The sequence below is a fragment of the Pezoporus flaviventris genome, unplaced genomic scaffold (genome assembly GCF_033815535.1).
Source record: "Pezoporus flaviventris isolate CSIRO_AGI_PZ_B2104156 unplaced genomic scaffold, CSIRO_AGI_Pfla_v1 ptg000031l, whole genome shotgun sequence".
Taxonomy (NCBI): domain Eukaryota; kingdom Metazoa; phylum Chordata; class Aves; order Psittaciformes; family Psittacidae; genus Pezoporus; species Pezoporus flaviventris.
In genome coordinates this window covers 31,557,483-31,573,604 of record NW_026892579.1, presented here as the reverse complement: position 1 = coordinate 31,573,604, position 16,122 = coordinate 31,557,483, and the positions used below count along the sequence as shown (strand labels likewise).

The 16,122-nt window shown below is 34.2% G+C and overlaps 2 protein-coding genes across 7 annotated transcripts in view; one reads left to right on the top strand and one right to left on the bottom strand.

The window, feature by feature from the left end:
• Nucleotides 1-16,122, top strand: part of MCPH1 (microcephalin 1) — a 122,543-nt gene that overhangs the window by 47,423 nt on the left and 58,998 nt on the right. The gene's annotated exons all lie outside the window — the stretch shown is intronic.
• The window catches only part of ANGPT2 (angiopoietin 2), a 38,821-nt gene continuing 23,552 nt past the window's right edge, over nt 854-16,122 (bottom strand). For both annotated transcript variants that reach the window (XM_061460653.1, XM_061460655.1), the window contains 6 exons: nt 15,609-15,841; nt 13,185-13,312; nt 7,286-7,387; nt 6,612-6,778; nt 3,553-3,683; nt 854-2,165 (listed from right to left, as the gene is read on the bottom strand). In XM_061460653.1, the coding sequence (XP_061316637.1) occupies nt 2,005-2,165; nt 3,553-3,683; nt 6,612-6,778; nt 7,286-7,387; nt 13,185-13,312; nt 15,609-15,841 (922 nt within the window). In that variant the 3' untranslated portion in view covers nt 854-2,004. The remainder of the gene's footprint in view (nt 2,166-3,552; nt 3,684-6,611; nt 6,779-7,285; nt 7,388-13,184; nt 13,313-15,608; nt 15,842-16,122) is intronic.

Here is a 16,122-nt window from a genome sequence, read left to right as displayed (position 1 = left end):
GTAAAGTTTCCTCTTCTCTTTTCCAAGCTGTAAGCCACCAAGTCTCTTGGCCTGTCTTGGTGTGTTGTTTCATCATATGTCTAGCTCCTTTACTAGCTTGGTGGCCATCTGCTAGATTTGGTCTTTCAGTTATGTCTTAGGGATTCATGAAAGTAATTTTGTGACAGTTTTTGTTGTTTCATTTTTGGGGTGGTTTTGTTTTTTGTTTTTTGTTTTTGGGGGGGGGGGTAGTTTGGGATCCATATATCCTTACAAGTTTGCTAGGAGAAACGATAAAATATTAATTTTAAATACATAGAGATTATTTTATGCAACTCTTCATATGATGACTGTTAATTTACATTTTGTTAGGCTCATTTAAAATCAGATCATGAAGTCATATTAGAAGTTATTGCTACCCTTCAGCAATGCTGACACATATATTCCGTGAAGCAGAACGGTGGTAGTGTGAGTGGTGGATTGCTCTGACAGCAGCTTTAATGACTATCGGTATAAAATGAAGAGTTTTCTTCCATCTTTCCCAAAATCATTTACTGCTTTTAAGATACAATGCCTTTTGTTAAGTAAGCCTCCAGAAATCTTGTGTCTAGGGGTCTTGTTTTGGTGTGATTCAGTGTGACTATTCTATGATTCTGTGATGTGGTTCTAAACTTATAACTAATTCAGTCACCTGCTGAAATTAAAATTTATCGAACTATTATTATAAGGCAAAGACTAAGCATGAGAATTAAAACCTACTTTGGGAAAAATCTCCACAAAATTAGGGAAATATAAAGAAATATCTTCTGAACTGCAATGTACAGTACACAATTATAAAGCATGTTGTAATAGTAAAAAAAAAAAAAAGTGAAAAAACACCCAGTAGAGTAATTTATTCACATTGTGGTATACATTGAGGGCCTACCTATGGAGAATTCTTAGGGAGAAGTCCTAACATTACTGAAAAAAAACCAACAGTATGACCTTAGATAAATTTCAGGGTGGGTTTTTTCCTGTTTTAGAAATGTAGTAATTTGTTTCTTAAGTCATGAGCATAAATTTAATTGTATCAAATAACATGCATATGTTTTTCAGTTAGGTTATTGTTACAAAATGTATAGATGTACTACAGTACCAGGTGATAACTGATTGTCATACACAGTCGGACATCTGGTGTTAATGCCATTGTATTGGTTTATAAAATACTGATAAGTTATTTTACAGTTAAATGACAAAGGAAGGAAAAAAGTGCAATCTTCATAATAATATAAAGGGTATGCATAAGATGCTGTAATTTGCAGGGATTTTTGCAGCTAAGATAGTGACTGTAATAAGTACAAATTGAAAAAAAATAGTGATTTTTGTACACAGTATTTCCCAAGAATAAATGCAAAAGAATTAAATGCTACTTGTCCTCTGTTAAATAAAGTAATACAGGCAGGCTATTGGAAAGAGCCCTGAATAAGTATAAGAAGTTCTTTAGGAGGCTATGGGGAGAAAGAATGTATTCTTTAAGTACAGTATTCAGCTAATTACAGGACAGTGGGGTTTTTATGTACATAAAAGGCAAACATGACACAGAGAGATAAATAGTTCTAGATCTAGTTAAGTGTTTTATATTAGAGTAATGTTTAAAGTTCAGTGATGAGCCAAAACGCATATTTCTAAAACTATTTTTAGGTATTTTTCACAGTTCCAGTTATTTACTAACAAACACATACATAACATAAATGACCAGTAAAACAGTGTCCTTAAGTTGTCTGATGGTTTCTTGGATGTTCTTTTTATTCAGTTGTTTGGCCAAATCACTGTTATATCAGATTGACACTTTAGACTTTGTGTCTGGTTGAATAATATGAGCTTTAGCTGATCAAGGCTATTGCAATTCAGGAATTGTACTGAACCGATCCCTTCAGAACACTTGCATGCTTGAAAATGAGACAAGTTGCAGATGTGTGTTTATATGCTTGGAAAATGAAGTCTTTGAAGGCTATACAATACATAATTCACATAATACAAAAACATTTAGAAATCTGCTGGTCGAATCATCATAGTTGTGGCTTTGAGAGAGTATCCCGAGCCTTTCCAGTAGTACCATTTGATACCATTGAATTTGTTGTTGTTCTGTCGTAATGGATAATACATTCCGTTGAGGTTAGAAGGTCCGCATGCATCAAACCACCACCCTGCGAGGTAGAAAACAAATTAAAACATCAGGAGAGGTAATTTTCAAAGCAGTACATAAGGACACTTTGTTGTCCTGAAATGAGAAAGAAATCTAAATGCAGTTTTTTCGTTCTTATGATTTGGAAGTGTCAATATGAAATATTGCCTCAAACTCAGAAATGTATTTATGTACTGATGACATATTCTTGAAGCTTATGTAATAGACTAGTTTAAAATTGAGAAGGGAAGTTGTTCAATCAAGCTTAATTTATTATATATATATATAAAATATTATTGTTGAGAGTCTGAGGGCAGAACTCGAACTATAATGGTATCGAGTTATCTGGTTTTTATCTGCTCTTTGGTAAATTCCTGTTCTTCACCGATTTGAACTCATTCTTAATCATTTTGGAGGATTAATTCAGTTATCTGTTTCAGTTCTCTGGGCAGATTATTTGACAACTTGGTAAGAAGGAAACAGAGAAAAAAAGCTGCCCAAACTTATTTTGTATTCTTATGGTCCTGACTTGTTAGTGGTTCATAAGGAAAATTTATTTTTATGAATAAGATAATAATTTTTATACTTCTGTTATGATGGCGATAATGTGTGTATTCTGTTTTGCAGGGCAGTAATCCAATTAGACTTTTGGATAAACTGAAGCTGTCTTTTGTCTTACAACATGTGCTATAGGGAAATGAACCACTGCTTAAGAGATAACAGGAAGAGAAGTCACCTTTACAAAGCAGTAGTTTACATTTCAGAATGTGGAATTCTAGGTTGATAAATTACAGAAGCTTCTACAGTTCAAGATAAAAATATCACCTAAAACTCCAATAACTGATGAACAAGCATTAGAAAAAAGCAGATGTGGTGCATCTTGTAATTTTGTAATTATATTGAAAAATGGAATTAAATACTTGTACCCTGCTGTTTTATATACAATATACATCAACTTTTCGGGGCTTTCTTCTCCTCTGGATATTTAGGGAAAGGGTTTGTGTCTAAAAAATTAGGAGCCATTTCACTGATGAATTGTGAACCTCTAAATAGCAGGATGAGGAAGGAGAGACATGGATGGGACTTAAGTATTTTGATCTCTGAATGTTATCTCATTCCTTGGAAGAAGAATGCTGTTCCTTTGACCAGTTCCACAATTACACTTTCTTGTACCCCAACTGTAGAGATTTTTTCCCCCTCCAGTTTTAACTTCTCTTGTTTTGCTTTAACTAACTTTTGTCAAATGATAAAATATTTCATTTGGAGCCACCGTACCAGCATTTCTATCAGTGATTTTGGACTTCTTCAGCAGTCACAATTTACTAAAACCAGATTATCACTATTTATCTCATAGACAATTTCAGTGCCAATAAAAATAGGAAGACCAAGAAACAAAAAAACATTCCTACCTCCTGTTAGCATTTGTGAACATTTGCAAATACATTTGTCATTGTCTGCATCCTTTGTGCTAAAATCATTTCCTGGCTGGCTTATACTACTTATTTTGCCCGCTGTCCCAGTAAGTCCTTTAAGGTAGATCCTGTAAAAATGAGGAATGGAAAAACAGTTATTATGTGGAAGTTAATGGTAGTTGATCTATGACATAATGATGGAATAGTTTGCAATAAATATCTTGTTCAAATAGTTGAGTTCACTTCTGGCCAATGTTCTGTTTTAAGCTGTTTTGCAGCATAATGTTTTCACATGAGCAGGAATAGTCAGCACAATATTCTAATGAACAGCCTCCACATTTGCAGAAATGACTGTTTTGTTCATGTCATATTAGATGAAAATGAGAGCAAGTAGATACTAACTCCTGCAACTTTTCATACAGATCATGCATTTTTTAACACTGTAAGTACATTACGCAATTATTTTTTTTTAATCTGCTTCAAGGGTTTAGGCCAAAACTTTTTTATTCTTACTTTGCTGTTAGCAAAACATGGCAATTTAGCATTACAAATTTGCATGTGCAGGAGATAATAGCATTACCTGGACTATTAATTACTAACTAGTAACTGGTATTTTAGGAGTTCCTCAGTTATTTTGCTTTTCACTTTCCTAATTACTCTTCTTTATTTAATGTTAAATCCTCATGGGTATTTAAGTTTCCTTCTCCTGTCAAGGTAAGCTTTCAGTGAGGCTGCTACTGTTTGGATCTGGTTATAAGGTGCAGATGCAGTCTCAGTGGCGAGGGACACACGGCACAGAACTGAGGAGGCAATTACTGTGCTACCTTGAATTATGAGGACTTGAACCCTCTTCTCCCACAGTATCTCTTTGGTGACTGTATTTCTGTGTCAAACAGCTCATCCTTCTCGTCATATTCTGTTTGCTTAAGGAGGAGATCTGACTGAGGAGAATTAATCTGTCCCCACATTAGTCTTTATCTTGCATGTAATTCTCTGCTTATGATAGAATTTGGTTTTAGTGGTTTAACAGATTATTTTCACCCATTTTATATTCTCTATTTGAAAATATTAAAAGTGAATGAATTTTTATTCATTTATATTTCAAAAGATTGCCTCTACAGATTTTCTCAAAAACCTTTTTCAGAAGTCAAATATCCTGTTTTTTCTTCAGGTAAGGTCAAAATTCTGTAAGGCAGTTTCTAACATCAGTGGTATTAAAGATTCCAATATAATGTATGATTTAGGCTTGATTATCAAATATCAAGTCTAAGGTAAGAAAGGCATTATTCATTTATTGTTATTATTCCATTTTTAAAAGTACTGCTTAGTATAACAAGAAGATGAGAAGCAGCAGATGTAAACTGAAATGAGAGGCTCTGGCCGGATATCAGGAAAACCTTTTTCACAACGAGGAAGGACAAGCAGTGGAGCAGGCTGTGCAATCTCTACCTTTTGAGGTTATAAAGAGCCAACTGAATAAAGCCCTGAGCAACCTCTTCTGACCTCGTATCTTTGAGATCAGGAATTTTGACTCAAAGTCCGTTTTGATCTCAAATGTTCGATGAATCTATGAAACACCAGTTTCATGGCCCAACTAATAATCTTTCCAGCATTCAGAATGTATTAATGCTCTTAATTGAATACTTTCCTAGGGGGTTTTTTTGTTTTTTTTCATAATGTTAAATATATTTTTTAATCTACTGCATTTTATGATACATTCCATGTTTGGCTGCATGTTAAAATAAAGTATCATTTTTCAGATGACCATCTTAGTTTTCAGTAATTGTTTTTTAATATTGTAGATGGATGGGGTAATAACCGATTTTGCAAAGGTTGCCTTTATAAGTATTGTAAAGCCTTGCTTTAAAAAAATCTCTGCTGTAGAATCTGACTGTTTCCAGATGAAAAAAAAAAAATATTTGTTTTGGAATTGAGACAACTGTATACTACTAAGGCATTAGATCTAACAATTTGGCAGAGGAGGGGGGATGCTGACAGTTTTGGATTGCATTGCACATAAACTTGAGTTGAAATAGCATCGATTTTCTTAGGTGTCAGACTGACTTTGTTTACAACAAATAGTTGCTAGAAATCTTGGAGAAATTCATCTGAGTTTAGATAGCTTTTCTGTACAGTCACCTAAAGCTCCATGAATCTAAGATTCTTATAAACATTTTATGGGCCATGTCATAAGAAAGCATCTGTTACAGTGTGGAGTCTCTAGTTTCTTCTATAAGCAATCAAACAGTATGTACTACGTTTACAGAGAGCCTGGAGAATGAAGTATGAAATGCCCACATATTTCAGCTGTAGCTAATACTATTTAAAATATATAATACTGCCATAATATTTATTTATATATATTTATTTGTAATTAGTATTATTTCCTATTTTAACAAAATATGTGAGAAGAAATTGAGAAGCTTCATGTTTTACAGAATTACGGGAGCATATACAATAGGTCCATTAAAATCTGGTGTTTAAATTGACAAATTTGTTGAGGGGTGAAAGCATACATATACTGTTAGCTTAATTTTCACAGGTAGGAGAGTTATTCTTTGGCAATTCAAGCCAGTGGGTCATGGAAGTAGAAGGTAACATTACCTCTGTATGCTGTTCATGACAACAGAACAGCTCCTACTAGTCACAGATTTAAGTGGAAAATCTCCTTGCAGTATTATCCACTTTAGTTATCCACCTTCCAGAAATTAACTTACTGCAGGGAACCAGAACACGACAGCACTTGCAGACAGGTTCCTGTTGCGCTGAAAAGTCTGCACTGCCATTCATTATTTTGGCACATGTATCCTGTCTTATACCATGCCATCTCATCATCTTTGTACATCTTGTGTGCTACATTCACCCAGTGTGCATTAGAAAAACACACATTCTCTCCATTGAAAAATTTGCTTTAGGCAATAGGTGAAAAATGGAGCAAGAATTTTCCGAGTGAACTGAAAAATCATATTTCATATGAAATATGATCTTGCATCTACACAGTCTAGAATTATTATTAGCTAATTTTTTTAAATTAAGATCTGATTTTTTCTGCTTACCTGTATTTTTGTTCTTCACTTGCTAGAGAGAAGTGGTCATACAATGAATATGCCTCATTCCCTTCCCAGTCTTTCAGGTGTATTTTAAGAACATAACGCTTCTGATTAGTCAGTTGAGAAACAAACTCATTTCCCAGCCAGTACTCCCCAGCAGGATCACCAAATCCCTGTAATTCAAGCAGTATATTTAAATAGCTTTGTGGGTTTTTTTTCTTTGAGTTTGAAATTATCACTTTATCAATTTTTAAGTTTAATAGTTTTCAGTCTGTCAACTAAGAATTTACTGTCTATGGGGGTCACAGATCTGCCATATTTCAAAAAGTTAATTTCAGTGAAGACAAACTCAGGAATCTGAAATAATGAATCAGTATTACTTAGTAGGGTTGGAGCAGTTTCTACTGTTGCCAGTAGAAACACAAATATAAACAACTCAAAAAATGTGGACATACGAAACAGTTGACTGAAGAAAAGTGAAGTTTCTCTTTAAAAAACAAACATCACACTTGCAAGTCTGCTTAGACAAACAACTTGTTCATTTCGAAAATGTTAAAGTAGTATATCTAAGGACAAAGATAACTTTTAGTGCCTGCTTGCATTCTAAGGATGCCATTAATGCAACTTTATTATATTAGATTTCAGATAATGACATGGAGGCTTCAGAAAACATTGTTTACCATCTTGTACTCCTTCCATGTCCGGTGAAAGTCCAGACTGCCATCTTCGCGTCTCTGAATAACTGTCCAACCTCCTCCACTAGTTTCCATGTCACAGTAGGCCTATCAGAGTAAGCATGTAACATAAGTGCATGAAATCATGGCAAAACAAAAATACAAAGCATTTGTGCCAAGTTTTAGTGTGCACAAATGCAAAACATGTATTAACCTAAAAATGCTGGTTTTCATAGCCTTCATACAAATCACCTGTGGTTTCCCATGAATAAATATGATTTCTCAGTATATATGATGCTTAACAGAATACAGATGATGCCTTAAAAATGGCTGATAGCTGGTGTTGAAGGAATTAAAAAATGAATGTAGCTTCTGATTCTATACTTCCCTCTTGTGCTGATATTTTTGTGAGTTTCCTGATGAAGTATCTCTCCCAAAAGATGTTTTCACTTCTCCATCTCTTTTTGTGAGAGATCCATTCAAATTTCTATGGCTTGTCAGTTTAACATTAACAGATGTTATCATACTGTTAAATTCAGGCAATGAACAAGCTGAAATATGGTTTTATTTCTATTGTCATTGTTCAGTGCCTTTGCAGATGGTCTGACCCCAAAGTTAAATCTAAATATAGAACAATTATCTGAAAGTTAAATCTTGTAGCCATGTTAATATACAGCCTGTAATTAATATCTTATATTCTAGAACAAAAAAATAACCGTATGTCCAAATGTTCATAAATCATCTTTGATTTTGCCATGTTATTGCTAAACATCTGAGAGGATTGACACACAATAAGCAGTTCAGTGAATTCAGTTTTAGAATACCCAATAAATGCATCCCTCACGCAGTAGAATTCAAGTTAATAAGTGATTTGTTCAGTCAGCCTCCTTCTAGATTAAAATAGAAAGTGACTGCCTTAAATAAAATTCTTGTGTATATTCACTGCAGTGTCAGAGATAAAAGGTATTACTGAAGGTGCCAATATACTGGGGACACTTATTACAGCTGCTTGTCACAATGTGCCTATAAATGCCCCAAATTGTGACTGAATGACACAGATGCTATATGTCTTTTTCATCCTCTTCTGTGGGAGGGCTGTCTTATCAGTGTTAGCAGATTTGAGTTCTTTGAACTGTTAGTCATCCTGGAAATTCGCTGAAAAAGTATGACTTCAAAGAAGCTTCTGTTCTGGCACATTGTTTTGTGCGTCATCTTAGGAAGTAAAAGTGGGCTGAGTTTTCAATATAGTTATCACCTATTAAGTAAGTGAAATATTTAGCTTTCAGGCTTGACTGGCAATCCAGAACACTGTCTTTCAAACTCTCACATATGCAGCTTTGCTTATGAAATCATTCCTTTGCTTTACAGATAATTTCCCTAGAAATCAATTCTCTGAATAAACAAGATGAAAATATTTACTTTAACACTAGGAACTTCAAATTTGCATACACACTTGATTTTTAATTTGGGAAAAAATAAACTATGAAGAAAAATGGCAGTAAAGATTAAGGAAAGTAAATTAATGAAATAAGTTGGTCTATGTTTATTACTTTTTACTACATATAGTTAAGTGAATGATATATATTCCTAACTAATTTTAAGGATGGAGATACGCTATTCAGTAAAATGAAGATTAAGGAAAGGACTCACTTAGTTTAAACAATAAATTACTGCGTCAAGTCTGCAGAGGGAACAATTTCTTCATGATATATGTGAAAGATGAAGGGAGATGAAGCATTTCTTTGGACTATAACTTCTTTTTTTTAAAAAAAAAATCTTCATTCTCCAGTAAAATGATATGCATGTGAGGCTTTCTCTAGCACTCATTACTAGAACAGAACTCTTCTGAACTTTCAGCCTACCCTAGGTTTTATATTCAAAAGGAAGAAATGTAACATTTCATATGCCTAGTACAAATAGATACCAAGATTAGGCAGGCAGCAGGAGTCTTCAAGCAGATGCCAAAAAGAATAAAGATATTAGCCTCTCAAATTACAACAAATTGGCAGGGGGAATATTTGATTTATCTTGTGAACTGCTTCAGTATTTACAGTTCTAGCAGCTGTAGTACTATGAGAGCTAAGGTCAGCCGTTTATGTTTTTCACCTTCAGCTAGAATCAGTGCTGTGTTTTTGAAAATGCTGTAATGTACATGTCACCAGGACTAGTCCCCTTTCCAAAGATGTGTAAGCTATGAGCAGTTTGATGACAGTTTAATGTCTTAACTGTCCAGGAAGTTGACTTTCAGTATACGTAATTTTTCTTCTTTATTCTTGTACATTATTTGGGGCATAAGAGTTTTCAGACCTACTTTCTGAATAGTAAGGCTGAAGAACCACTCTGATTTTTATACCAAAGCACTTGTGGTGGCCATATCTGTGCAGAGTCCATTCATATCACTTTTGGCTGTTTGAACGTTTCTGAGTCATGATGCTTAACGATTTTGTATTCTGCTATCTCTAGCTCCCAAAGATGTAACTAGATAAAAATTGTGGTCTTAGTTTCTCTTTTCTGGGGAAAAAAAAAACAAAAATACAAACAACCTACATGTGTGGTTTATGATGTAATTTAACCTAATACCAGTTACCAGTGAAAAAGATATGATGAAACTTCTAAAATTTAAAAAAAAAAACAAACCAAAAAACAAACAAAAAAAAACCCTCTCATCTGACTTCTTCCTGTATCAGAGAAGCTACACACATGCTCTTTTTTAATGGAATTAAAACTGGAAACAATCTCTGTATGTTTATTTTAGATGTAAGGTCCATGGCATTGGCTCCTTTTGAAACGACTACCTAGTTGTCCAGATAATCACTTTTTAGGAAAGTTACGCAGAACCATTTTGTTGATAAATTCAAACTTGCCCAAATCACTGTCCGCAAGAAAGTTTTGGTTAAAAAAGCCTTGGCTTGGAATGTGTGTCAGTCAAAAAATTCAGCTCGACAACGGGTGGAAATGGGGAAGAACTTAGCCATTGCTTCTCTTCCTATTTTAAGATCTGGGGTAATGTGGTCATAATAGTTGTGTAAAGGTTGACCTAATGTATTAGGGTCATCTAGACCAGGATTAACCAGATTAATTAATCTGAAGGTTAATGTGTTCAGGTGCATGCTGTAAACATGAGGCAATTGACTTTTCATGATTTACCTCTGCCATTTTATCTTGTGTCAGCAGTCTTTTGCTGTTTTTCCTCAGTGTTTTTAGAAGGACTCAGCTTTTGTGCTGGTGTAGAACAGGAAAGCTTGAAAGCTTGAAAATATTAATGGAATGAAATAATTGTTTTCCTCTCAGCTCTTGTATGCAGTTCTTTAGTTCTGGATTATGATGGGAAACAGATTAGTAAAGTGTGATCAGTTACAGATTAGACAGAAGTTGTTTGTAAGCCTGTTGGGAGGTCAGAAGGTGTTACAAGAGGAAAAGACAAAAACATAAACAGCAGTGCAGCACTTCTGCACATAAAAAAGGTCATGCTGTTTCCTGGTCTGAGTGGCCATCCACATCATAAACATTTGAAAATGGTGTAACATGTTGATTATCCCTAAACCTTAACTTCCCTTGACAACCCCTATTCACATTTGTATTTATATAAAAAATCTGCTTCGGGTTAGAACTTTTTAGTCTTCTATTTTCCATGCCATACAGTAAATAAACCTTTGCTGTCTTTTTAAGTGTCTTTTTCATTCTATCTGAAGGAGTCAGAATAAGAATAAAATCCCTGATATTAGTAAATTAATTACTAATTTAATCAAATCAGTACATTTGAACTACTTTCTTAACCTAGTCAATTACCAGAATAGGTATTTTTTTTAAGTGATTTAAGCCTCCAGGTTCAAATGTTTAATCTGATATGATTAAATGTTTAATGTCCATTTTAATGTTTTATATTTTAGGAAATTTTTGATTGTATTTTTGTTTCAGGGATAGAATATTTTGGTAGGTTTTAATTTTGTAGAAATGTGCATTATTCAGATCATATAAATTGCCTAAACATGTATGGCTTTGAAAATGCAATGTTAAAGTTTATGAAATTTTCATTCTGTAATATGGCATGTAGTTGTGTCTGCTTTTAGAAAATATGAATGCTATGTACATTATTTTTGATAGTAAAATTAAAACCAAAGGTAAAACCCTGAGAGAAGCAATATTAAGAGAATCAAGGAATGTAATCATTCCTGAGATGTCTCACAAAGACTGCTGCAATCTATTACTTTAGAGATGCAGTAGCTTGCATCTCGTTTAGCTTTTAAAACTGTGACTGTAGATAAATATGCTATATTTATCGAATATCTTCTATAAATATTCTGCTTCATGTGTAATAAACCACTTTATTGCATCTTATGTAACTTTCTTGTGAAACAGATGTATTGAATATAGACTAGACTATTCCAAAGGAAAACCAGTCTCTTTTGTTTTTTTTTCTTTCCCAAAGGAAGCAAACTGCATAATTTCTCTAGATGATATCTGCAGAAATTGTAGATTTTATGTATTGTATTTTATAGAAATTATCCAAGCATATTCCCTTTAGTTGAGAGCTTTGTAAGGGTAAAGATCACAAAGTCTGACTTGGGTTAGATGAAGTTCTGGCACTTCAAAGACTAGTCACTGGTGAACTTAGTTTCTAAACCTTTGCTATCAAAATTTGATTCTCTCACTTTTTCTCTGTCAGAATTTTACCAATTGCTTTCCCACATGTGCCCTCATTTTTCTCTGTTTTTGTACATTTTCTGTTAGCTTTTTCCTCCCCAGTATTTCTGATATAATAAAGTAGAGCCTTAAGCACTCCATAAAACACTTTTTTTTTTTTTTTGGTAAGGAAATGTCTACTTTATGAGATTATAAAAACTGTAGAAAATTACTTAGTGTTTGTCTAAGAAATATATTAAGCATTTTTGTTTATATCCAAATGTCCCTTGGCCTCTTGGCCTCCTCAGCCTGCTGTGTCTGAAAATTGGAAACAAACATTCGTCATTTGAGTCTCACTCCTCGGAATGCTTATAGCCACACAGTCCACCTGACACTTTTCTCCCTTTCAGATTTTATTGACTGTTTCAACTGAATTATACCATCTGAACCTTTATCGTTTTGTTTACTTCAGTAGATGGAGAATCTCTGTCAGGCATCCACTGTTTCATCCAGAGTGCCATTTTTATTTCAGGATTTCTTCTATAGAGGTGTAATGTGTCGCTTTAAACTAAATTGACACTGAAGTTCATTTCAGTTAAACACAGAGGGAGACAAGATATCCATAGAGGAATTAATTTAAACTGATACAGTGAAATCACCACAAACTCATCTTCTATTTAAATCAGAGTGGTATTTTCCAGGAAAGTCCTCTCTGTTATCCAGTGTCAGTTGTGCTGATGTAATTGCTAATTAATTGTTACACAAATGCCCTTAAAGCTCTGCATAACAAAGAACTGGAACCCAGTACTGAACACAGTACTAGGAGATTGCTTACATGAGTACATATCCCTGAGTACTCTTCCTTGCCCCTGATTTTACCTTCTTTTGCCACCTGAAAGGACTTGGGCATATGAAGGAACTAGGAAGTTAGAGGAGACAGGAGATTGCTGATCATGCATAGCAATTGTGTTGGAGATTTCATAAAGAAATTATAGTACTATATTTCTTTAATTGTGTTAATTATGGGGAAACAAAGAATGAAATTCTGGCATGTTGAAATGAACAACAAAATGCTTGCTCATTTTGACTAAGCCAAGATTTCACCTGAATGACTTCCTGTGAGACAGTCAAATCTATAAGTGATGACATGCTCATTAAAAAAAAAAAAACTGTGGTAAGTAATAAACTTCACTATTAATTAGCTTTTAAAATAGCATTTTTACCAGATCTAATAACTTTTTAATACACAGTATGCCTAGGTAGCACTTTATAGGCATCCTACCTTCTTTTCTTGTACAGTGTTTGGAACTGTTAAAGTGTAGATTCCACTTGTTGTCAGTCCAGACTTGAAAGCCTCAGCACAGTCTTTGAAGCTGATTTGCTCCTCTTTAGCTATGAAGTTGTTCTTAGCTGTTAAAAATGCAACAGAAATTGAAGGCCTTAAGAGAAGATGAACAGATGTTACTAAGAAGCAATTAATGACGCAATCAGCTTAAAACTTTGCAGTTCTGAAAAATACGCCTGGTCCCAAAAGAAATGAAGGTAAAATTATATGTGTTATTACTGTATATTATTTAGAGACATTATTTTGCTATGAGCATGGTTGCTTGATAGGTTAAAAAGTGCTGACTTTCTTAATATGTGGAATAACAGAACTTAGGATATAGTTTCTCATTCAGTTGAACAGTTTCTGTTTCCATTCATTGCCTTTGCTGGGACTCCTTCATGCATTACAACCTCTGCATATTACAAACATATCTAACTAGCAACTGATTATATTAATAATTACCTTCGGCCAGTACTCCAGTGTTGTGAAATCTAACCTAAGAGTTATGAAATCTTTTCTCATACAGATGACTGGAATAACTTCACTTACACAGTTTTAGCTAGTGGTTTTGACCCTGTACTGAGCAGACACAACTTTGTATGTACCAAGCTGAAACTTGGCAGCGCAGCCCAACCCACAAAGGAGATATCCCTTCTGGAATTCATTTGTGTAAAAAATGTATTTTCATATGCCTAAGCCTTCTTATTTTACAGAACAGTCTAAGGCTCATCTTTTTGTTCAGTTCTTTATTAACTATAGAGGTTGGAATTTCCTGGCACTTTGCCTGCTGACTGATATTTCATCTTTTACTCTTTTGGGGTTGGTTCTGTGTATTTTCCCTTTTAACTTAATCTAACAAGCACAGCCTATTAGTACAAAGTTTTAGGTGCCAGATAAATACATGCTTATGTTACAATTGCTTATTATGTTCTCGAAAAAGAACTTGCTTATTCATTATTTACCTGTTTACATGCTTTGCCTTAAACATAAAAATAACACATTCAGTGTTTTAATAGCTTTTCCACACTCTATTGTTTGTATACTGTCTTAGAAGCTTTCCCTGCTAATTTTGTCTTTTTGGCAAGCATTCATTATTTTTTCAACTCTGGGTTTAACAGTGTTGTAGCCAACATGACTTTGACTTGTTTACTTATTTGTGCACTAGCATAGCAGATAAAATCAGCAGGAACATGTACAGCCTTGGTAATGGTATTTAAGGGGACAGTATCGATAATTAAGACAAAAACCTTGGGTTTTACTTTGTTTAGAAAAACTTACGTCATGTAATTTAGGATGCCACTGAAAGCAAAGACCCCTGAACACCCTTTTCCTTTTTTGTGATTCAATTTACAGTAACAAAGCACAGTCCATCTATACTGTTTTCTAAATTGTAATGACAGGTATTTTAAATTTTTTCTAGTATTTAATTTAAAATCTTTTTTAGAGGTATATATGCATCTGTGTTTTGAGCCCTGAGAATTTTACAGGCAAATGTGCCAAATTCTTTACTGTTTTATATATAACAGCTATACATTATTAATTTGACAAAGTTCCATATCAGACATGAAATTCAAAGTAAGGAATTCGTTCATTTGTTTAAATTCTGTTTAGCCATAACTTGCAGTTTATGGCTTGTGTGGGCTTTTTTAATGGAGCATGTGAATCTGCCTAAACTTGGAAGCTGTGCTCAGTGAATACAATTTGTTGCAGGGCTGTCAAGCATCTAAAGGTGAGATTATTGCCTACAAAATTTGCGAGGCTGAGGGATTTTTATAATGAACAGGGAAGCTTCAGTGAATGACCGAGGACTTCTGGGAGTACCTGCTGCCCTGGGCTGGGGCTTTTGTTGTTTGGGGCATACACAGGTGCTAAAAACTGAGCCAGTACTGATTCCTTTGCCTTTTATAGACACTGTAATTTGTCCTTTCTTTGATCAGCTCTGCACAGAGCAATGACAGGTGGCAGAAGCAACCCTTGGGAGCCAGGACATCATCTACAGGACAGCCCTACATCATGCAGTCTAACTTAAATATATGGTCAATATATACATGAATGAATGCCATGTGAGATGAATGATACTTGGCATCTCTGTGTTTTGTAGTACTGAAGTCTCCAGGCAAACCAATATAAATCACAGAAGATGAACAAAATGTTGAAAAGAAAACATACAGATGTTGCGGCTGTTTCCCCACGACCACCACCTCCCCGTGTGCCCCTAAAAAATAGGTTCATTAACTCAGATGCAAAATTTAAGGAAAATTATATAATTTTTGAGAAGCAGAAGTGTGGCAAAACTGGTTGTTAAGACTTTACAGTTAATAATGTACACAATTTTGGGAATGTCACTCAAATGATATAAGCATGTCTGCTTTTACTTACAGTTTGGTGTAGATATCATAGTAAGCAAGTTGTGAACAGTCTCCATCAGATCATGTTGCTGTTTTTGCAAAACTGAGTTGTTTACTGTAGCTGTAACTAACTGTTTTTCTAGTTCTTCTATAATAGAATTCTGTCTGGCTACTAGGACCTGAAGCTGATCTTTTTCATCTTTTATTGACTTCAGCTGAAGAGTGTGCTTGTCTTCCATCTCAAGAACTCTTTTTTCTAGAAAGCTAAATAAAGGATTACAGTTAGGCTCCAGAGAAACAATTCTGATATGTAAAGAGACTCAAGCCTGTTGCAGAAATTTCTTTCTTCTTAAGTACTCAACTTCATTCTCTAATGCCATGAATGCAATAGAAAGCTAAAGAAAAGCTGAGTTTAGTTTGATACATGTGCTTTAATTTATTATATTAGTACATTCATAAACAACATCTACTATAGTCTGTTTAGCAGGCTTTTAAAGTGTAATAACTGGGTGTTTGATAATTCAACAGTATGAAAGAAAAGATAT